Source organism: Delphinapterus leucas, chromosome 7 (assembly GCF_059928025.1).
Source record: "Delphinapterus leucas isolate spDelLeu-1000000601 "Yukka" chromosome 7, BTC_Dleu_Yukka2, whole genome shotgun sequence".
In the NCBI taxonomy this organism is placed as follows: domain Eukaryota; kingdom Metazoa; phylum Chordata; class Mammalia; order Artiodactyla; family Monodontidae; genus Delphinapterus; species Delphinapterus leucas.
In genome coordinates this window covers 7116196-7138590 of record NC_143135.1, presented here as the reverse complement: position 1 = coordinate 7138590, position 22395 = coordinate 7116196, and the positions used below count along the sequence as shown (strand labels likewise).

Below are 22395 nucleotides of genomic sequence, written 5' to 3'. Positions count from 1 at the left end.
GGTCCCAGTGACAGATGGGGAGGCCTGGGCCAGATCCCGCACGGGAGCAGGATGGAAGAGGACGGCTCACCTGGAAAGGACCAGGACTTTGGACGCAGACGGACCCTGGCTGCTGAGAAGTGCAGCTCCAGGCCGAAATCCTACATGAGGCCTTTCACGCCAGCCGACCGCAGGAATCACAAGACAGGGCGGTGTGGTTTTCTGGGGAGCATCACAGTCAAGGACTCAGACCAGCCCAGGGACCTCCTTGTGTGGCCTCAGCTCAGGCGCTCTCTAGGGGCTTCGCCAACACCTCCTTACTGGGGGGCGTGGGCTGAGACCCTTCCTCCTCTTTGATGTAGTACCTTTCACTCCCAGCGCTTCTCTCCCTGCCTTCCCCCACTCCCCACCCCACTCCCACTGTCCATAAAGAGGCAGGAGACCGTGTCGTCTGACCCTCCCCAGTGCTGTTGCATTGGGGAAAATGGACCCCTGGGGAGCTGGCGCCTCTTTCTGCCTCTCAGACAGTAGCACTCAGTGAATAAAGACCAACTGTTCTTTCAGGTTGGCTCATCGTCCTCACTGACCACCTCAACACCTGGCAGCCCGACAGTGAGACAAAGGTGTGTCATTGCCCACTCACTTTTAAACAGTTCTGAAGCTGCCTGCTGGCTTTCCATTTCTGCCTAAGGTCCCAAATCATTCAGCCTGTCCCCACAGATTCTGCTCTCCTACCTGTATTCTTTTTCTTTCTTTCTTTTTTTTTTTTTTTTTTTTTGGCTGTGCTGAGTCTTCGTTGCGGGCTTCTTTAGTTGTGGCACACGGGCTGCAGAGCTCGCAAGCTCAGTAGTTGCAGTGTGTGGGCTTAGTTGCCCCGAGGGCTGTGGCATCTTAGTTCCCCGACCAGGGCTCAAACCTGCATCCCCTGCATTGGAAGGCAGATACTTAACCACTGGACCACCAGGGAAGTCCCACCTGTATTCATTCAAATTGTCCTTTTTCTGAAGTCATTCCATTTCTGACATATCTCTTTTTAAATGTTGAAACCAAAAGTTACATGATCTCTAAAGGCCTGACCAAAGCAACCAAGGGGCAGATAAGCAATCTGTTCTCAGGTGTGTCGTATTCCTGTTGGAGGAGCGGGATAGAGCACAGGGTTTTCTTGCTGACTTCTTTCCAGAGCTTGTTTTTGGTTTTGCTTTTTTTTTTTGCAGTACGCGGGCCTCTCACTGCTGTGGCCTCTCCCGTCGCAGAGCACAGGCTCCGGACGCGCAGGCTCAGCGGCCATGGCTCACGGGCCCAGCCACTCCGCGGCACGTGGGACCCTCCCGGACCAGGGCATGAACCCGCGCCCCCTGCATCGGCAGGCGGACTCCCAACCACTGCGCTACCAGGGAAGCCCTAGAGCTTGTTTTCTAAAGCCACCAGTCCCCCAAAAAGAGGGAATTCCCTGGCAGTCCAATGGTTAGGACTCGGCGCTCTCACAGCCTGGGCCCCAGGTTCGATCACTGATCAGGGAACTAAGATCCCGCAAGCCATGCAGCGCAGCCATAAAGAAAAAGCCACCAGTCATCTCTTCTTTTCTTGCATTGATATCGTGTATCGTACTTAACTTTTGGTGGGTGGCTCCATGGGCTCATTCAAGCCGTATTTACTGAACGCTCTGCTTGTGGAGCAGGTCCTGTTCTGGGACCTGAAGCTAGTGCTGAACAAGACAGAGAGGATCCTCCTCGCTAAACCCTTCCTTTCTGGTAGAGGGGATAAAGAAAAGGCAAGTAAAGAAATAAACACGGTGATTTTGGACAGCAATGAGTGCCAAGATGAAAATAAACAACCATGTCCTAGAGAGTGACTGGGAGAGGGGAGTCAGGGAAATGTTGGGGGGAGTAGTGACTGACAAGAAGGGAACACCCGCTCCTCCAAAGGAAGAGTGTTCTCTGCAAAGGGAACAGCAGGTGCGAATATCTAAGGTTAGAAACCGCTTGACAGGTTTAAGAGACAGAAAATGAGAGAAGGCCAAGCAGAGGAGGAGGCAGGGAAGTGGGCAGGGGCCTCTGAGATGGTAGCACTTACATTTCATTGGAAGCGAGACAGGAAGATTCTTTTTTTGCGGGGGGGCGGGGAGAGTGGGGAGATTTAGACAAAGGAGGAACATGATATGTTTTATGTTTGAAAAAAACTAATTCCAGTTGCTGCGTGAAGAATACATGGCAAGGTAGGGAGCAAAAGTAGAAACCGGAAAACCAAGTAAGTTAGGAAGCTACTGTGGTTGGTGGGACTTCCTCACGCACTGGGCATAAGGTGTGAGGAGCCAGAGAAGGCGAAGAGGACTTCGGCTACTCCCAACAGACCTAATTTTTTTTTATCAGGGTCAGGCAGTCCTATCCAATGTTGCAGGTTTTGCCACATGCAAAATGGGGGACAAAGAAATTATGTGCATTATTTCAGTTGATTTAAATTTTCTATGTTCAGAAGGCATTCAAGGCTCCAGGGCAGCAAAGATGCATAAGACACAGTCCCTGTTCCTAAGAGGCAGAAATAATATGGGTCAGTCATGAGAAATAAACAAATTAATATTTATAAAATGTTTACTACTTGCCAGGTGCTATTTTAAGCACTATATATAGGTTAGATATTATTGTTATTATATTCAGCAGCAGCATCAGTCTTGAGAAGATGAGGAACGGGATCCAGAGAGCCCCAAGGCAGAAAGATTGGCTCCCCGTCTTTTTTTATCTCTGCATTGCACTCTAATTTCTCTCAACCTACCTCCCAATTCTCTTCAGCTGTGACAGTTCTTTTTCTTTTTTCTTCTTTTAAATATACATAATCAGGGAATTCCCTGGTGGTCCAGTGGTTAGGACTTGGCGCTTTCACTGCTGTGGCTCGGGTTTAATCCCTGGTTAGGGAACTAAGATCCCGCAAGCTGTGCAGCACAGCCAAAAAAAAAAAAAAAAAAAAAAAAAAAAAAAATATATATATATATATATATATAGTCATTTTTATGCTGTCTTGTTTCTTCTCTTTTAATTCTTTTATATATTTAGATCTTTTGTGCATGGTTATTTTACATTCTGTATCTGATAAATCTAACATCTGAAATCTTTGGAGGGATAAATCTGTTGCTTTTGTTTCTCCTGAATCCATGGTGGCTCTTTTTTCATTGTGGGTCTGGTCGCTTTTTTTGTCGTGGGAATTTTTTTATTGGTTGCATTTAATCCCTGGAAAACCTGAAGATCCTGATTTGGGGGCGCTCCTTTAGAAAATCCTGTAGTTACTCCTTCCAGACACAAGGTGGCGCTACCATCATGATAAATTAGTTTCTGGCGGGGGAAGGTGTCCCAGAGCTGAAGGACAGTGTGGTAGCAGGTGCCGTGGTTCACAGGACCCCATCTTATTCTTAATTTTTTCCCACCACAAGGAGAGACACTTTTCTTTGTAGGTTCCCTTTACTGGTGGGTGGAGGTTTTCTGGTCTAGTCTTTCACTAAAGGTATAGCCCCTTCCAGGATCTTGACTTAATTTATCAATCTTGGGTTCAGCTACCTTAATGTCTGGGCCAAAGTCTAGTCTTCTGTGTGTTTCTTTAATCTTCAAGGTTGCAGTGTTAGCATTTGCCCCAAGGGCTGCACAGTTCCAACACGCTGTTTACGCTCACTTCCTTGTTTCGAAGGGGTCTTTGGGAAGTTCCCTTACTTCTTGCAAAGTTAGCAATGGTTTTAAAATTATGTTTTAATGGTTTGGAACCTAGTTGCTTTAGACACATGTAGCCCTCGTGTCACTATACATGTAAATTAGGTCTCCTGCAATTTCTCCTACTGTGATCGGTGCTGTAAAAATAAGTATAACATTTGACGGCACGAATCCAATGAGACGCTATTTAACATGTTTGCCCAAGTTATAAACCCTTTATGTGGGACTTCCCTGGTGGCTCAGTGGTTAAGAATCCGCCTGCCAACGCAGGGGACACTGGGTCGAGCCCTGGTCCGGGAAGATCCCACATGCTGCGGAGCAACTAAGACCATGTGCCACAACTACTGAGCCCGCGTGCCCCAACTACTGAAGCCTGCGTGCCTAGAGCCTGTGCTCCGCAACAAAGAGAAGCCACCACAATGAGAAGCCCACACACCGCAACAAAGAGTAACCCCCGCTCACTGCAAGTAGAGAAAGTCCATGCACGGCAACAAAGACCCAACGCAGCCAATAAATAAATAAATGTATTTAAAAAAAAAAAAAAAACCTTTACGTGTGACCCTCAGACACCACCCCCATTTTCAACCTCAGAGCAGGTTCATTTACTATTTCCTAGCTCTCAGGGACTCCTCTCTGAGTCTCAAATAATGATGACCTCTAATAACATCTGTTAATTCCTTAAGGAATTTAACAGGCGTATTCTGAGCCCCTGCTGATGTACAAACATCTGGCTTTTTAAAATATCTTCGGCCATTTCCTGCCTGATCTTTGTTTGTCTTTCCATCCTCCTTTCCAAGAGGAGTGAGTTGTTTTCTCACTAATCATGCCACGCTTAACTCTCACCTCACTGCAGCACTGTTCTCCGGGCCCTACTAGCAGCCCCTGCCATAGGCCAGTGGAAGCAACTCAGGCCTGGGACTGCATGGCTCGAGGGGTGCCGGCCATTCTCTCTGGTTCTAATGAGGTGCATAAAGAAAAGGACCTCCAGCCCCTGCACAGATGCCTGTGGACAGAACCAGAGAGAGGAGACAGAAACCCATGCCCAGCAGTGCAAAGGCAAGCTTACAGGCATCATTTCTGCCCCCAAAAGGATTTAATTAAAACAAAATCAAAAAAGGATTTTAAAATGTTATTCTCTTGCTAACTGGTAATGTGGTGAGAAATGACAAACTACAGAGGACCACTCTGACCTACTGATCCCTCCTTGCCCCGTTTCTAAGAGCCACCTTCTGTTTCACATGCATACTGCTTGCTCCCTTTGAACCAGCCACCAACTCCCCTGAGATGTTCCAGTGACTGCTCCCCAGCACTGCTGTGTCCGGCCTAAAATCCCTGTCACCGTGGTGGTCCTGGACTGGCCACTGGGGCCCAAAATGGACCAGTTGGAAGGGATCTCAGAGGAAAATGGGGCACAGAAAGGGCAGTGACTGTCTCAGACAGACCCTGTTCTTTCACACCAGGAACGTAGGCTTCCTGGATCTGTGCAGGAGTTGAGGCCACCAGAACTGGAGTCTGAGTCACTTCCATCAGAATCATAACTTCCTCAGCTAAAATGGGCAGTGTATTTCTTCTACTAGAAGCATCCAAGGACTTCCCTGGTGGTCCAGCGGGTAAGACTCCATGCTCCCAATGCAGCGGGCCCGTGTTTGATCCCTGGTGGGAGAACTAGACCCTGCATGCCACAACTAAGAGTCCGCATACCGCAACTAAGAAGTTCGCCATGTCTCGGGGCTTCCCTGGTGGCGCAGTGGCTGGGAGTCCGCCTGCCGATGCAGGGGACACGGGTTCGTGCCCCGGTCCGGGAGGATCCCACATGCCGCGGAGCGGCTGGCCCGTGAGCCATGGCCGCTGAGCCTGCGCGTCTGGGGCCTATGCTCCGCAACGGGAGAGGCCACAGCAGTGAGAGGCTCGCGTACCGCAAAAAAAAAAAAAAGTTCGCATGTCTCAATGAAGCTCCCGTGTGCTGCAACTAAGACCCAGCGCAGCCAAAATAAATAAAATAAATAATAAATGTTTTTTTAAAAGAAGCATCCAGAACACCATTCCTTTTTTTTTCTTTAACATCTTTATTGGAGTATAATTGTTTTACAATGTTGTGTTAGTTTCTGCTTTATAACAAAGTGAATCAGCTATACGTATACATATATCCCCATATCTCCTCCCTCTTGCGTCTTCCTCCTACCCTCCCTATCCCACCCCTCTAGGTGGTCACAAAGCACTGAGCTGATCTCCCTGTGCTATGCAGCTGCTTCCCACTAGGTCTCTCTTTTTTTTTTTTTTTTTCGTTATGCGGGCCTCTCACTGCTGTGGCCTCTCCCATTGCAGAGCACAGGCTCCGGACGCGCAGGCTCAGCGGCCATGGCTCACGGGCCCAGCCACTCCATGGCATGTGGGATCTTCCCAGACCGGGGCACGAGCCCGCGTCCCCTGCATTGGCAGGCGGACTCTCAACCACTGCGCCACCAGGGAAGCCCACTAGCTATCTATTTTACATTTGGTAGTGTATATAAATCCATGCCACTCTCACTTCACCCCAGCTTACCCTTCCCCCTCCCCATGTCCTCAAGTCCATTCTCTACATTTTTATTCTCTGAATCTTTATTCCTGTCCTGCCCCTAGGTTCTTCATAACCAATTTTTTTTTTTTTAGATTCCATATAAATGTGTTAGCATACAGTAATTGTTTTTCTCTTTCTGACTTACTTCACTCTGTATGACAGACTCTAGGTCCATCCACCTCACTATAAATAACTCAATTTCGTTTCTTTTTATGGCTGGGTAATATTCCATTGTATATATGTGCCACATCTTCTTTAACCATTCATCTGTCGATGGACACTTAGGTTGCTTCCATGTCCTGGCTATTGTAAATAGAGCTGCAATGAACATTGTGCTACATGACTCTTTTTGAATTATGGTTTTCTCAGGGTATATGCCCAGTAGTGGGATTGCTGGGTCAGATGGTAGTTCTATTTTTAGTTTTTTAAGGAACCTCCATACTGTTCTCCACAGTGGCTGTATCAATCTACATTCCCACCCACAGTGCAAGAGGGTTCCCTTTTCTCCACACCCTCTCCAGCATCTATTGTTTGTAGATTTTTTTCTTTTTTCTTTTTTTTTTTTTTTGGCTATGTTGGGTCTTTTTTGTTGCTGCGCGTAGGCTTTCTCTAGTTGCAGTGAGCAGGGGCCACTCTTTGTTGCGGTGCCTGAGCTTCTCATTGCGGTGGCTTCTCTTGTTGCGGAGTGTGGGCTCTAGGCGTGTGGGCTTCAGTAGTTGTGGCACACAGGCTCAGTAGTTGTGGCTCGCGGGCTCTAGAGTGCAGGCTCAGTAGTTGTGGCACACGGGCTTAGTTGCTCCGCAGCATGTGGGATCTTCCCAGACCAGGGCCCGAACCCGTGTCCCCTGCATTGGCAGGCGGATTCTTAACCACTGCGCCACCAGGGGAGTCCTGTTTGTAGATTTTGTTTGTTTGTTTGTTTGTTTGTAGATTTTTTGATGATGGCCATTCTGAGTGGTGTGAGGAGATACCTCATTGTAGTTTTAATTTTCATCTCTCTAATGATTAGTGATGTTGAGCATTCTTTCATGTGTTTTTTGGCAAACTGCATATCTTCTTTGGAGAAATGTCTATTTAGGTCTTCTGCCCATTTTTGGATTGGGTTGTTTGGGTTTTTTTGATATTGAGCTACATGAGCTACTTGTAAATTTTGGAGATTAATCCTTTGTCGGTTGCTTCATTTGCAAATATTTTCTCCCATTCTGAGGGCTGTGTTTTCGTCTTGTTTATGGTTTCCTTTGCTGTGCAAAAGCTTTTAAGTTTCATTAGGTCCCATTTGTTTATTTTTGTTTTTATTTCAATTTCTCTAGGAGGTGGGTCAAAAAGGATCTTGCTGTGATTTATGTCATAGAGTGCAGAACACCATTTCTTAAACTTTAAAGTGTGTAAAAGTTACAGGGAGAGCTTTGTACAATGCAGATCCCCAGGCCCCAACCTCAGAGATTCTGATTCTGTCAATCCAGGGTGGGGCCTGGGATTCTGCATTACTAACCCCCTCTAGGAAGTCCTCATGCTACTGCTCCATGGACCACTCTGGGATCACCCCTGACCTCAAAATGGGCAGACCCTTACCTACTGTGTTAGTTCGGGTGAAGGCTACAGAGACGTCAGAAGGCAACAGCCCAGGGTGGACAGTCAGCTGTGCTCCCAGAGTCCCTGGGTTCCAGGTGCCTCCTGTATCCTCAGCAGTGGCCCCCAGGGGGTCACCATTTCCAGCCAACAGTCAGGAGTCTCCTTTTAAGCAAGCAATGGGCAATTTGCAAGCGTCACTTTTGCTCACATTTCTCTAGCAAGAACCCAAGCACAAGTTCTCACTGAGGGGAACGTAGCCTCGCTCTGCAGCCACATGCCCTGCGGCCACGCTGTGACGATGGAAGCAGGGAAGAATGCCACCGTCTGTGACACACGATCCAGTAAACAAGAGCTCCGAGGGGTACGTGGGGGGCTGATGCTGTATGTCGAGCCCACGTGAAATTGAACTTAGGTGACTCGTGGGGGACTGTCACAAGCCCCAGGTAGAGCAGGGTAGCAGAGCAACGAGGCTCTGGAGGTGGAGGCTCAGATGCATCCAAGTGAGCTGTGTGACATACCAGCCGTGCGACCTGGGGTGGGTTACATAGTCCCTGAGCCAAGGCTGCCTCCTGTGTAAACTGTGATGATAACACCGTGATGCTTGGAGTCCCAGTAAATGGCAGGAATTCCAGGCGTTCAGGTCACCATGAGGGGGGCCGAGTTTGATCTCAGACCACATCAGGACATGAGTGAGTACAAACTCTGCTCACTTTATTGCCAATTAAGTGAACAATTTCAGCCAGTTTTTAATTCCCATTTAGCAGTTAAGACGGGTAAAGAAAACAAGTGCCATTGATTGGCAAGGCAGACACTACTGCACTGGAGACCCCGAGAGGGGCCTGGACAGGCAATGGAGACAGGGGTGTGGTGATTGGATTCGGGGCCAGAGGTCGGGAGTGCACTTCATTTAACAAGCACTTACTGGGCTGCTTCGAGCATTGGGCTCCGTGCTGGGAAATGGATCAGAAGTATGACCCCTGACCTCAGAGAGCACCCAGTCTAATTGGGAAGCTGAGAAGTAAACCCACAACCATAATAAAGCACAACCATAATAAAGCATAATAAAGCACAGGCGAGGGCTATGATCAAGGCATGGGGGCAAGCAGAGAGGTCTGCAGACCTCAGTTCCGGGCAGGAGGGGGTGAGCAGAGGAAGGGCTCCAGGAGACAGTGCTCAGCCTGGGTTGGAGCCGCTCAGCCCCAGGGATGCGGGAGTCACCCTGCAGGCACTGCCCACTGCTGGCCCAGAGGGAACGGACCTTCTAGGTGGGAGGCGAGGGCACAGCTTGTTCAGGGACCTCAAGCAGGACTGGGCTGCCTGAGAACAGAGGGAGAAGCAAGCTGGGGGGAAGGGGAGGCCAGGAGGAGGGGGAGTTTGGGCTTTTCCCTGAGGGTGACGGAGCCGCTGAAGGATTCTGGACCAGAGGAGACCGGGCTACCCTCAAGTCATGCGGGGAGAGGTTTGAAAGGAAGTGAAGGGGGAGGCAGGTGAGAATGTGTCACCGGAATCCAGGGAGCTAGGCGGTCAGCACCAGGCTGACCGCAAGCAGAAGCTCTGCGAGTGTGCGGACTGGAATGTCACCAGCGCCACTGACTGTGAGTTTACTTCACAGACTCAGGAAGCAAAGGAATCAAGGCACTTGCTAGGAGGCCCACGCCAGCCTTGGAATCCGGGTGGAGTCCAGGTCCCCAGGCCTCCAGCTCCCCGAGGCGTCTCCCCAGCCCCCTCTGCGTGCTGGAGGTGCCTTGATAAAGAGGAGCTCAGCCTTTCGCATCAGAATCACAAGCTGGTGCTTTCAACTTGGCCTCCAATCTGGGCAGGTGGGCGGTGGTCTCACTGGGGAGCTCGTCACCCAGCCAGGCTCATCCCCGGGAGTGGAGGAGGTACTCGTAGCTAAGGAAGGTGACGGCGTTGACGGGAAAGGCACGGGCACTGTTGATGCTGAGCCCCTGGAAGAAGACCCCCAGCCCTTCCCGCCGGGCGCTGCTCACCATTTAGTCCAGCAGCCCCTGGTTCACCCTCTGCCTCAGCCCCGCCATCTGCATCCGGGACTTGATCACGTCTAATGGGGTGGCTGTGGGTCAGGAGGTGACGCCGGCAAAGCCCCCTGCCACCAGCACTGTGCCCGAGCCTGGGGTAGAGGAACTGGGGGTGAGAGGGGTCAGACTGAGGAACGAAGCATCCTCCCGCATCCGCAGGCTCCCTCCCCATCCTCCAGGGCTCAGTCCAGCTCCCCTTCCCCACTCCTCTCTGTCCTCCACCCTCTCACACCACTTTGCTTACTGGGGTTCTGGCCATCCGGTGTGAATTGGCGACACAGCCATTCGTAGGTGATGAAATAGATTCCCAGGGTGGGGTTGTCCCGCAGCGTCAGGGCCCAGGCTCCCCGGATCAGCCCCCGGGGCCCCTCGGCCTGGAAGATGGAGGCCGCGCAATGCACGGGCCCCTGGTACTGGGGTGGGGGGCTCCCTGACTTCCCCTTGGGCTCTGTCTGGTTTTGTAGCCAGACTTTGATGAGGTCAAAAGGGGCCAAGCAGTAGGCCTGTAGGGAAAGAAGCATGAAGGGCCTGGGTGGAGCTTTGGACGGGAACAGTCCCTCCCTCTGATCTTAACGGGGGGGGGGGGGGGCGGGGGGGGCGGGGGCGGGGGCGGGGAGGCAGTGGGCAGACAGGGCAGCATCTTCCTTCAGAATCTCGCCTGCTCTAAGCCTCTCCCACGCATAGTGGGGCATGGGCCAGAGCCCCCTCCCTTAGCATCAGGCCCCTGACAACAAGGGACACTGCCCCTCCCCTCGGCCGAACTTGCTGGCATGCACGCGATGCTTAAGAAAGGGAGTTCCCTGGCAGTCCAGTGGTAGGACTCGGCGCTTTCATTGCAGTGGTTCAGGTTCAAAAAAAAAAGAAAAAGATTCAGTCTTTCAGTCTGTGCCCAAGAAACAGCAGGGGACTGACCCCTCCCCAGGGGTAAGGAGGGCACCTCAACTTCATAGATTCCCCCCTCCCCACCTCCTGCAGGACACCTCTCAGAGGTCCCTGGGTGGAGAAGCACCTCTCGCAAACCCCCAAGCACTAATGTCCCAGCAGAAGGTGGGTGACAGGGTGGGATCTGTGGGTCCTTGAACTTTATCACCTGGCTGGGGCAGACAGGACACAGATTTGGGGTAATGTTGGTACTGGGGACGTGGAGGGAGGTTGTGGGGAGGGGCCGAGGTGTGGGTCAGCGACGCAACTAGGTCAAGGTCAGCTGTGAAAGTTCAGGTGAGAATTGAGGTCCAAGCTGAGGTTAGCATATCATTTATGGACTTATGTGGTTTTTGTTTTTTTCCTTCCGTGGAAGGTACACAAGCTCAGTTCCTCAGCCCTGGAGATGGCTGACAGCGGTGGAGGCTGGCGGTTGGCTCCGGTGGTCTTCAGAGGGTGACAGTTTGCTTATTTCCTCCCCTGCAGGAAGGGCAGTGGGCTGGGGTCCGCCCCTGTGAGATGGCTTCCTGATGGCACCCTCCCAGCAGAGCCTGCGGGCAGTGCTGGGCTGAGGGCTGCTCCAGAGCGGTGAGCTCCTGGGGGTGAGAAAATGGCTGGGCGGGCTACGGCCCCTCCCCTTCCCATCCTGTGCCCACAGGGGCAGTGGGGACATCAGACATTGCTGCTCTGTACAATGATGTCAGCCTTAGCTGAGTCAGAAGCAACTTTTGTACACAAAAGAGGTTGTCATTCCCTGCCCCGTGCTACAGAGTCTTCCTCGTCATCTCCATGTGAAAATACATTTTCCGTTCCAAGACCCTGTTAACCAGAGCCGTGCGCTTGGTGGCAAATGGGGCTCCAGCTGGTCCCTGGACCCCATCCCCATCAGTGACCCGACAAGCCCCAGTTCTGCCATCTGTTCTGCTTTCGAGGAGCCAGAGGGGAGGAGGACGGAGGAGCTGGGCCCGGCTGAGCCTGACTCAGGCCACTGAGCCTGGGGGCTCCTTCTCGTCGTTGTTTTTGTGGGGTGCAGGTCTCAGGGCTTGGGAAATATTCAGGCATGAGCCCCACACAAGGGGCAAAAGCAAAGCCAGGGCCTTTTGGGTCTCATGAATGATTAATCCATTTAGTGAGTCCTAACTCTGTCCTTGCTCTCTGCCTTGGGATGTGTACAGGAGCATCAGGGCAGGTGTCGAGAAGAGGGTGACCTAGGGCACTGGCTGGATTGTGGGATGGAGCCAGGCACATGCCCTCTGCCTCTGAGCTCAGGCCCTCACTTAGCTGGGGATCCCCCTGGTGCCTGGAGGCCCCTCTTCCCTCCACCCCAACCCTCGAAAGCCCAGTCCTTAAGCACTGAGAACAAAGACCAGAACCAAATGATTAGTCACTTAATGATTATAACACCCCGAGCCTCTCCCAGTGAGATTTGTGGACAGGCCCCGGGTGAGGCTCACAGATGGAAGCAGACCCCTCCAGAGGTGGGCAAGCCCTGCCAGCCTCAGAGGGTGACATCAACTGCTTCTCCATCATGTCCTCTTGGCACTGTCTCCCCCCCACCCCAGCTCTCTCTACCTTTTTTGCCCCCTCTGTTCTCCATGACCCTCCCCTCCAGACCTGCAGCCTGGAAGGCCACAGCTCAGCCATCAGGGTCACAGGGAGCAGCCAGGAGCAAGCCATTCTCCCACAGCAACTCGTGTTCCCCTCGAGAAGGCCTGGGGTCTGCAGCCGTGGGTGGCCAGAGGGGGCTGGGAGGGAAAGGAGTGAACTGGCCATCACTGTGCCTGTGCCTGTGTATGTGACCACGAGCGCATGTGCTTGCCCCAGTGTGTGCACGTGCCCCCATGCTGCCCCCTCACCTGCAGGAACCCCCCTCTGCAGCTGCCTATGAAGACGTGCGTATAGCTGGGCGGCTGGGCCCGCCGCTCCTGGTGGGAGGTGGCTGTCAGTACCAGCAGGGCGCTGCTGTAGACCCCGAACAGGACAGAGTTGACCACAGCTATGCTGGCGATGGGGAAGCTCATTCCCTTGACGAAGCCCAGGGGCTGCAGAGAGACACCGGATGCTAGCTGGGCGGGTGGTGTGCGAGCCTCACCCTTGCCCTTTCTGGGCCTGGCAGGGCTTCCTCTGGCTGGAAACTGCTCCTGGGCCTGGCCACAGGGAGGAGGAAGCAGCCTAAGGCTGGGGGTGGCCTCAGCTCCACTTTGGGGGCATTTAGCTACTGCTCAGCCCCCCAGTGGCCCCAGATTTGGGTCTTCTTTCTCTCTTCCATGGGCAGAGCTCTGTGGGCGGGGAGGGGAGAAGGAAGCTGGCACAGACTGCCCAAGGTCTCCCGCCCCAAAGCCCCCCAAAAAGCCAGCCACCCACCGACTCGTGGCGGTAAGTCTTGACCATACAATCAATGATGCCCCGATATGTGGTCTGGGTCTGCAGCCGCACCTGGACAGGGAGGACAGAGCAGGTGGACAGGCTGGGCATCCTGCCCAGCTCATCCCTCGGCCCCTCTGAGTGGGCTGCCCGCAGGGCAGGAGAAGCGGGAGAGAGCCTCCGTCAGCCAGGCCCTGCTCTCTCCCTGATGTCTGATTCAGGCGACGTCTCTCATTCCTCGGGTGCCTCCCCTAGACCCACCTTTACAGTGTCAAAGGGGTGTCCCAGGACCAAGCCCAGAGCTCCTGTGGTGACAAGAAGGTGCTATGAGTGAGGACCCTCGGGCCAGGCCGAGGAAGCAAGTTTGTATCCAGAGGGGAGCGGGATTCAGGCAGGAGAAAGCGGGGCAGGGCTTGCCTGCCAGAGTCCAGAGAAACGCCAGCTGCCCCTTGCACCCTCCTCCACTCCAGGCACCGGGCTGGGAAGGTGTGGGGACAGGGGACAGCGGAGACAACCCTGGCCCTGCCTGGAGGGCACACAGGCAGAGGGGAGGAGCCAACCCCAGACGCCCAGTGTCCTCACCCAGACCTGACACCCGAGCATCTTGCTGACTTATCTAACTGGGGGGCTCCGGGGCTCCTGCCTCGCTGCCAGCTCTGTTCCCTCCTTCTGCTGTCCAGGGCAGGGCCTTGATGCAGGACCGGCCCTACCAGCGCTCTGCCCTGTAGCCGGCAGTGCAGAGCTGGGGGCCCTTAGAGGAGTCTTTTTTTTTTTTTTTAAATTAATTAATTTTTTTTTTGGCTGTGTTGGGTCTTTGTTGCTGTGTGCGGGCTTTTCCAGTTGCGGCGAGCGGGGACTACTCTTCCTTGCGGTGCTCAGGCTTCTCACTGTGGTGGCTTCTCTTGTTGCAGAGCACGGGCTCTACGCGTGCGGGCCTCAGTAGTTGTGGTGCACAGGCTCAGTAGTTGTGGCTCGCGGGCTCTAGAGCTCAGTCTCAGTAGTTGTGGCACACGGGCTTAGTTGCTCTGCAGCATGTGGGATATTCCCAGACCAGGGCTCGAACCTGTGTCCCCTGCATTGACAGGCGGATTCTCAACCACTGAGCCACCAGGGAGGCCCCCTTAGAGGAGTCTTACTGGCACCAGGGGAGGAGGGCCCAGCCCCCAGTGTCTCCCCACCTCCTGGTCCTGCCCTACATAGTGGATGCTGGTCCCCGACCTTTCAGTGAGGTCACAGCCCCGGGAGGCAAGTTCGGATGTCTCTTTCTCCAGAGAGAAATGTCACCTGGACGCTGGACTGGGTCCACAGCACAGCTGGCCTCAGGGCACGTTGCCAGGTAGGGCAGAGGCCCAAAGGGGAATGCAGGACAGCAGGTGAGGTCAAAGGTGAACTTCCTTTCTGAGCCCCGGAGAGTGGCTCCGGCGGTGCAGGTGAGTCTGGGAGAGCACTCAGCACGGCACCTGGGCACTTGGCAGGTATCCAGGTTGTTGGGGGGCAGCCTGGGGACTGGGCAGAAGCACCCGCCTCTCCTCTCCTCTCCAGCAACTTCCAGGAGGCTCCAGGACGGCTGGCTCTGGGTGCTCCAGGCCACCAGGACTTTGGCTTCAGCTCCTCCAACGTCACCCACCTTCCCCAGGAAATGACCCGTAATTGGGGTTACTATGACAGAAGGAAGAAAAGTGTCTCACCAGAGATCCAGCTGGTCACAAACTCCTCCACGGGCATTGTCTGGCGGGGGTGGGCACTGGTGGCTCCAGCAGAGGGGACACTGGTGAAAGTGTAATTCCACCCTCCCCCTGACCCTGGACTGATAATCTGCTGCTAATGTTTAACCCTGGGTGAGGGCCCAGTGCCAAGACCAGGAGGGGAAGGGAGCCAACGCAGGCAGCCTGGTGGCCTGGAGCTGTGCGGAGCGTGAAATCTCACAGGGCAGGGAGGATGGCCCACGGTGGCCTGACCCCCCGTGCCGGCCAGCAATGGCCTCGCAGTGTGACTAGGCCTGGCAGCTGGGCTCAGGCCCTGGTGGGACCCCTCCAGGGCTGCCTCAGTCAGCCAGGGTTTAAGGAGCCAGCCCAGCCCGGCCCAAGAAAGGCCCGCGGCAGTGGGGCCTGGCCACGGGGAGGCAGGCCCAGCAGAGAGGAGTGACTCACCGGGGCCCAAAGCCGCCTTCTCCAGGGGTTGTTTACGACTGACTCCTCTGCGTGTGTCAGAAACAGCCTCCCTCGCCTTCCCCTCCCCATGCCTCTTTCCGGGGGAAGGCTGGAGACTCGGTGTACAAAGGGTGGTGTGTCTGTCTGCCTGGGGGTGACCAGGCTATGACTTCCCACTTCTCTTTGGACAACAACCCAAACTGACAGGACAGGGACCTGAATCCCTCCCTTCCTCTCTGCTTCCTTAGACCAACTTCCTCTGTCGCCAGTTCATTAAATAAGTGCTATAGCATGAATGATTTTTTAAAAAATAAATTTATTTATTTTTGGCTGCGTTGGATCTTCGTTGCTGTGCACGGGCTTTCTCTGGTTGTGGCGAGCGGAGGCTACTCTTCGTCCCGGTGCACGGGCTTCTCATTGCGGTGTCTTCTCTTGTTGCAGAGCACGGACTCTAGGCGCGTGGGCTCAGTAGTTGTGGCTTGGGGGCTCTAGAGCACAGGCTCAGTTGTTGTGGCACACGGGCTCAGTTGCTCTGCGGCATATGGGATCTTCCTGGACCAGTGTGCTCGAACCCGTGTTCCCTGCATTGGCAGGTGGATTCTTAACCACTGGGCCACCAGGGAAGTCCCAGCATGAATGATTATTCCGCTCACCCTCTTGCTCTGTTATGAGCTGAGTATGGTTAAATACAGTTACTCTTTGCTTTGAAAATGCTATTTTGTATCATTTAAACATTCGTTGCCACTTTGCTGTACACCAGAAAATAACACAACATTGTAAATCAACTATACTTCAATTAAGAAAAAATTCATTGCCTCTTTTTATAAATCAGATGATCGCTCACCTGTTGTGTCTTCCGTTAAGTGTCTGGTACTTTTATTTTTCCTAACTTGTCATCTTTCTCTGTCCCAGAAGGAGGGCAGTGTACATGGAGTGGAAGCAGCACAGGCTTTGGCACCTTCTAAACCGGGTTCCAGTCTCAGCAGCCCCGGGCAGCCTGGTGATCTGTGACCAGGCACACACTTTGAGGTTCTCTGCTCCCATGTCATTTGGGAGGCTTGGGAGGTCATTAAAGGGGGTTTCCAGGTGTTGGTGTTGTCGAGGAAAATAATCGATACACAATGTATAACAGGAATTGAAAAGAGTTTTATGTGAGCCAAACTGAGGACTAGAGCCCGGAAGACAGCCTCTCAGATAACTCTGAGGGACTGCTCCGGAGAAGCATGGTTTTCAGCACAGTTTTATGCCTTGTCAGAACAAAGAACATCAAACAAGTCAGGGAGACATTCCTTCATGGTTTCAAAAAAACAGATCAGCACGTACACAGAGAGTCAGTATGGCCTTGGTGCCTGGGAAGTGAGACTTATCATCGAAGGAGCACCAGCATTGGCGTCCCAGGAAGAGAGGCACTTAATCTTCTATTTATTTATTTGGCTGTGCTAGGTCTTAGTTGCAGCCTGCAGGATTTTTAGTTGTGGCATGTGAACTCTTAACTGCGGCATTCGAGATTTAGTTCCCTGACCAGGGATCGAACCCGGGCCCCCTGCATGGGGAGTGTGGAGTCTTAGCCACTGGACCACCAGGGAATTCCCTAATCTTTATTTTTAATGTGGACATTCTTTGCTTCTGGTCAATGCGCCCTTTTCTCTAATGATTAAAGCAGATGCACAGTGTATGTTTGATAGGCCACAAACAGGCTGTTCCAGTTAGCATCAAGTTCAAGTTAACTCAGGTATAAGCCATAACTCAGGTATGAGCCATATAAGCCATAACTCAGGTATGAGCATTTCTTTTGTTAGTGTCCACGTTCAGGACCACATCATCCAGGCCACGTTTCTGACTTTCTCTGGCAACCTCACATCGATTCCTATGACGTAAGGCCCAGGAGACAGCAGTGGTGGGGATGTGGTGGCAGGGTGGGATGCACACGTGCTACCGGAACACGGGGCAGGACAAGGGGGCAGACCCGTGGATGCAGGCAAGGTGCTGACTGCAGGTTTGGCTGCAAACGCAGAGAGAATGGCGGCGTACAGATGTACCACGTTCTTCACATCAACAGCCATAAAATATTCCGTCAGATTTCTATTCTCAGGAATGCTGGGAAGTTGGGGCCTGGGGTGGGGTTGAGGAGGAGGGGGTCTTCTCTCAAGGGCACGGAGATCCAGGGCTCAGGCACCATTGCCCAGAGAAAGCTGTGAAGTCCCCAAACGTGTCACCAACCCCTGGAGTTGCCTTGACCCCTCCCTTTCTCTCAACCTCACCACCATTCCGTGAGGAAACTGCGTTCATATTACCTTCCAAACGGATCCTGAATCCAACCCCTCCTCACCTCCTCCACTGCTACTGCCCTGGCCCACAGCCATCATCACCTCCACTTGGATTCCTGTCCACAGCTGGCCTCCCTGCCCCCACCCTGTCCCTCCCACCCACCCACTCCCCCTTCCAGTCTGTCCTCCACAGCAGTCAGAGGACACAGTTGAAACTGAAGTAGACCATGTCTCTGCCCTGCTCCACACCCTGCAATGGCCCCACCCTGCTCAGACTCAAAACCAAAGCCTTCCAGGGACTTCCCTGGCGGTCCAGTGGTTAAGACTCCACGCTTCCACTGCAGGGGGCACGGGTTCCATCCCCGCTCGAGGAACTAAGATCCCGCAACCCACACGTCGCCATCAAAAAAAACCTAAAAGAAACAAAAAGCCAAAGCCTTCTTAGGCTCCAGGTGCCCTCGAGGTGCCACCCTGGCTTCCTTCTCTTCTTCCAACAGGCTCCCGCCCCCAGGCCTTCACCCAGGCTGCTCCCTCCTCCAGTCGGCCTCCTCTTGCCTGGGCTCAGACATCGCCTGCGCAGTGAGCCCGCCCTAACTGGCTCGCTGAATACTGCCATCTGCCCCACCTGCCCAGCATTCCAGGTGCCCCTTCCCTGGTCCAACCTTTTCTTTCACTCATCACCTTCTGACACACTATGCAATTACCTTGTTGTCTGTCTGAGCAGGGATCTCTGGCTGTTTTGTCCACTAATGTTATCTTAAAGGCCTAGAACTATGTGTGGCACAGCGTAGGCAATGAAGGAGAAATGAATGAGTGGACAAGTGAGGGAACAGCATTAGTGAGCTGCCCTGCAGCCAGCCCTGGGTCTCCAATTCTCTGTCCCCATCTCCAATGGGCCCCAAAGAATGTAAAGTCCTCCAAATACCTCCAACCTGCCCCTCCAGATCTCTTACACCTCTTAGTTTCCCATCAAATGCCCAAGGACCAGCCCTGCTGCTGCTTCTCCTCTCCCGCTGCTGCCAAAGCAGAACACATCCACCCCCACCACATTCTCATGGGTAGACAGGTTCTAGGAAGCAGGGTTCCATCTCTGACCCCCTCCCCCTAGAGCTGCCCAGGGCCCCTAGGGCTGCCCCCAAAGACCTTCCCGAGTACTGGTCTCTCGCGGAGGGCTGGGCTGTTATCCTAGCTCTGCAGCTCATTCTCTCCTGAGTGATGCTGGGCAATCCCTCTGTGGGCCTTTACCGTTTGCAAAAGTAAAGGACCAGCCCAGCAGATTGCTGAGTCTAAGGCTTCTTGGCTCTAAAGGCCTTCAGGCTGCCCTGTCACTTCAGAATGGGTCCCACTCTCTTCTCTAATCCCACCACACCTCTCCAGTTCAAGGGAGACCCATTGCCACTCCCCAGAGGCTGGCAGAAGGGCAGCCCCACCCCTGACTAGCTCTTCTCCAATCCTCCAACAAGATCCACCAGCTTGACCCTCTGTCTGCCAGAGCAAAGCTCTGATCTTGACATTCTGTAGCTCACGACCTCCAAAATGGCCTGTCTGCTAAACACACCACAGCCCTACCCCTGGTGCTCATGCCTGCCCCCCAGCCCCCTCCAGGTGCACCCCACCTTCCCACCTGCTGTGCTCTGATGGCCCAGGGCTTCCCTGGTGTCCTAACCATGCTCCCACACCTCCCGCTCCCTGGAATGCCTTCATGAATCTCCTCCAGCGCCGCTCCTCGCTGGATCTGGGTTCCAGTCTCCTCACCACCACCACACGTACTGTCAGACGTCAGCTTTGTTACTGAACCTTTCTGATCCTGTTTTCTCATAAAATGGAAATATGATACTCACCTCTTAGTGTGTTATAAAGATTAAAGCACTTAGAAAAGGGTCCAGCACGTTGTATATGCTCCGCAAATGGCAGCTACTATTGTCCTCATCTCCACTCCGAAGGTCCATGAGGATGACATGAGGAAACACACGGGAGAGGGCCCAGCATACAGTAGGTGCTCGGGAATTGAGGACGCTGCTCTTCCCGCTTGTGACATTTTATAGCTCTTAGGGCAATTCGGTCATCTTATGTAGCTTTAAACATGCATCTCTCGGGACTTCCCTGGTGGTCCAGTGGTTAAGACTCTGCACTCCCAATGCAGGGGGCCCTTGTGCCATCCCTGGTCAAGGAACTAGATCCCGCATGCCTCACAGCGCAGCCAAATAAATAAATATTTAATTAAATAAATAAACATGCATCTCTCCTGGGCTTCTTTCCCTCTCCTCTCTCCCTCCACTCCCCAATGAAACCCCTGAGGGCAGGGGCCACGTCTCACCCAGGTCTCCATCCCCTGCCCCAGCCCAGGCCACACACCCAGTAAGCACTCAACACACTGAACTGTGTTCACACTTCAGTCCAGCTGGTTTAGGGAGGCCACCAAGCCACTGTGGCCTGTCCCAGAGCTGAGAACCTGGAGGGAGATGCCGATTCCCACTGCTCACATCTGAGCTTCCTTGAGTCCTCAGGTCATGCTGGGAAGGAAGACATGATGTAATGGGCCAACTGTGGGGGCAGTGTGGGTCCCGCAGGTCAGGCAAAGAGCTGTTTCAAATACTGAGGAAACTTGGACTGGGTTAGGAGCTGGAGCTGCCTTCCAATGCGCTGGAATCAGGGCAGGGCGAGCCCTCTACCTCCCACCCCACCCCCTCCTGATCCCCCCGCCCATTGTTGTCACTTAGAACAACCTCTGGCTACTCTGGCTTAGGAAGGTGCCGTTTGGACCTGTTTTTCTCTCTGAGGCACCTCTACACCTCGGGCACACACATGCCTTGCCAGGACATACATGTTAGTGACATGACCCTGGGGATAAGTGGTTTCACACCTGCTTCTTCGGGGCCCCAATGCCTCTCCCAGCCTGCGAACGACTCAAGGTGTCCCAGGCTGTGTGTCCAAGATAGTGAAGGCTCACGTGACTGCTCCCTGGAATAACAGGTGTGCCCAGCCTGGATTTCTGACATGTAATTTGAAGATCTCTGGAGGTCATCGAGTACAACCTCTTCATTTTACAGAGGAGGGAACTGAGGCCCGGAGGCGAAGGGCCTTGTCCAGGATGAGCCGGGACAGGGACCCTGTCCCCTGACCACCGCGGAGAGCCTACCACCCCTCACGGCCTCGAGGCGCTGCAGTACAGGCGGCGGCTTGCGTCACCTTTACCCAACGCCCAGCACAGTGTGGTTCCATGATACGCAGCCACGAAGCGTCTCCCTTTACAGGTGAGGGAACCGGCCCAAAGTCACACGCGTTTGAGCGCCAGAGCTCGCGCCCCCATTCCCGATTTCCTTGAACCTTCGCCACACCCTGTTACCGGCCAAGAGCCGGGACACTTGTTTGTGTGGGCCACTGGCCCCCAAGTCACTCGAGTAGGTGGCGAGGAAGTTTCGCAACGCAGGTACAAGAAGCTGGAGGCGTGAGGCCGGAATAGGCGCGAGCGGGCGAGGGGCGTGAGCGCGTGGGCGGCAGGCAGGGCGCGTGCGCGGCGGCCCCGAGCTCCGATTGGCTCCTGCGGGTCGGAGAGGCGGGGCCGTGTGCGGCGCTTCCTCCGCCTCTGCTTCCGCGTAGCAGACCGGGGAGCTGGAGCCGAAGTAGGATTCAGAGTGCCGGCCGGCGGTGAGGCCGGGGCAGCAGCTGGCGGCCGGGGTCAGGGCAGGAACCTGGACTGAGGCGGCGGGCGCTGCGTCCCTGCAAGGTGAGAGAGCGGCGACGCCCTGCACGGGCCCCCGCCCCGAACAGGGGTGCGCCGTGCCGTGCCTGGGCACCCCGGCGAACCGAACTTGACCCGTCTTCTGACCACCACGGCCCCGACCCCTTCCACCTGCCCCGACCTCCAGTTGGCTGAGGACTCCCACCCCTCACCGCGCTAGTCAGCACACCAGTGCCTCCAGCCCTGGTTGTTCACCTTCGTAGATCAGTTCGGGACCCCTTCCTTACTCAGTGAGAGCTTGAAGGGCTCCGGGCTCTCCACTAGCTGCTTTTTCTCTTTCCCTCTGTAGATGGACGGAACAGAAGGCAATGCTGGGCAACCCGGCCCCGCTGATCGGTCCCATCGAAGCAGCGTGTCCTCCGTGGGAGCCCGAGGTGGGTCCCTGTCCCCAGTCTTCTCCCCACTGTACCCTCCTAGGGCCTCAGCCCTGAGGAAGTGGCCCTGGCTTGTCATCTCTTTCAGTGAAGAGAATCTTATTTATTAATTAACAAATAAGGTCTGTTGAGGTGTGGAAAAGTGACAAGTCAGTCAGGTATTAGCTATACTTTGTACCTGAGGCATTTGACACACTGACTTTCTGAAATCGGTCAGCTAGCCAGAGGCCAGGCAGGATTGGAACCCCGAGTATATTGGCCTCGAAGCTGAGTGCTTCTTCATGGTACCTGTGGTTCCAGTGATGGCGAATTGAATCTGGCTGCTCTTTCAAGGGTCTCCTTTTGGCTCCAGACTCCAAATAGGCATCCCACAGGCTGTCACAAGGGAACACTCAACTTTTTGGATTGTACTTCTGTTTAACACTGAAAGGCCATCGTGTTGAGTCCTGAGTCTTAAAGAGTCCCAAGGAAGCTGAGCGCTGGAACTGGCTTTACCCTGGGGTGGCCTTGAGAATCCTCTGTCCCCATGTTAGCTTGGGCCAGAGGGAGATAGTGATTTGCTTAAGGATGATAGCTCTCTCCCTCCCTGCTTGATTTGCTAACTACTGTAATCTCAGGATGGGCTCAATCTATCTCTGCCTCAGTCCCACCTGTAGAATGTTCTCCTTTGGGGGAGAAGCACACCAGAGTCCTTGGGGCTGCCAGGGGAGTGTGTGTGGGTGCAGCAGCCAGCCCTAA

General features: G+C 53.9%; 2 protein-coding genes across 8 annotated transcripts in view; one reads left to right on the top strand and one right to left on the bottom strand.

The window, feature by feature from the left end:
- Nucleotides 1-9307: 9307 nt before the first annotated feature.
- Nucleotides 9308-21729, bottom strand: SLC25A45 (solute carrier family 25 member 45). The gene is given in 6 exon segments (XM_022591494.2): nt 9308-9931; nt 10084-10342; nt 12617-12802; nt 13125-13196; nt 13386-13429; nt 14813-21729. Coding segments are annotated over 6 exon segments (867 nt in total). The 5' UTR covers nt 14850-21729; the 3' UTR covers nt 9308-9662.
- Nucleotides 20630-22395, top strand: part of FRMD8 (FERM domain containing 8) — a 38464-nt gene continuing 36698 nt past the window's right edge. For 3 of the 7 annotated variants that reach the window (XR_016393763.1, XM_022591491.2, XM_022591493.3), the window contains exons 1-2: nt 21138-21268; nt 21573-21657. Coding sequence is in view for 6 of the 7 variants with exons in the window: in XM_022591491.2 (XP_022447199.1) it covers nt 21573-21657 (85 nt within the window). In the remaining variant the exon portion in view is untranslated. Of the gene's footprint in view, nt 20796-21135; nt 21269-21572; nt 21658-22395 lie in introns of those variants that run through there. The other 4 variants (XM_089914528.1, XM_022591492.2, XM_089914527.1 and 1 more) reach the window with 3 other exon arrangements.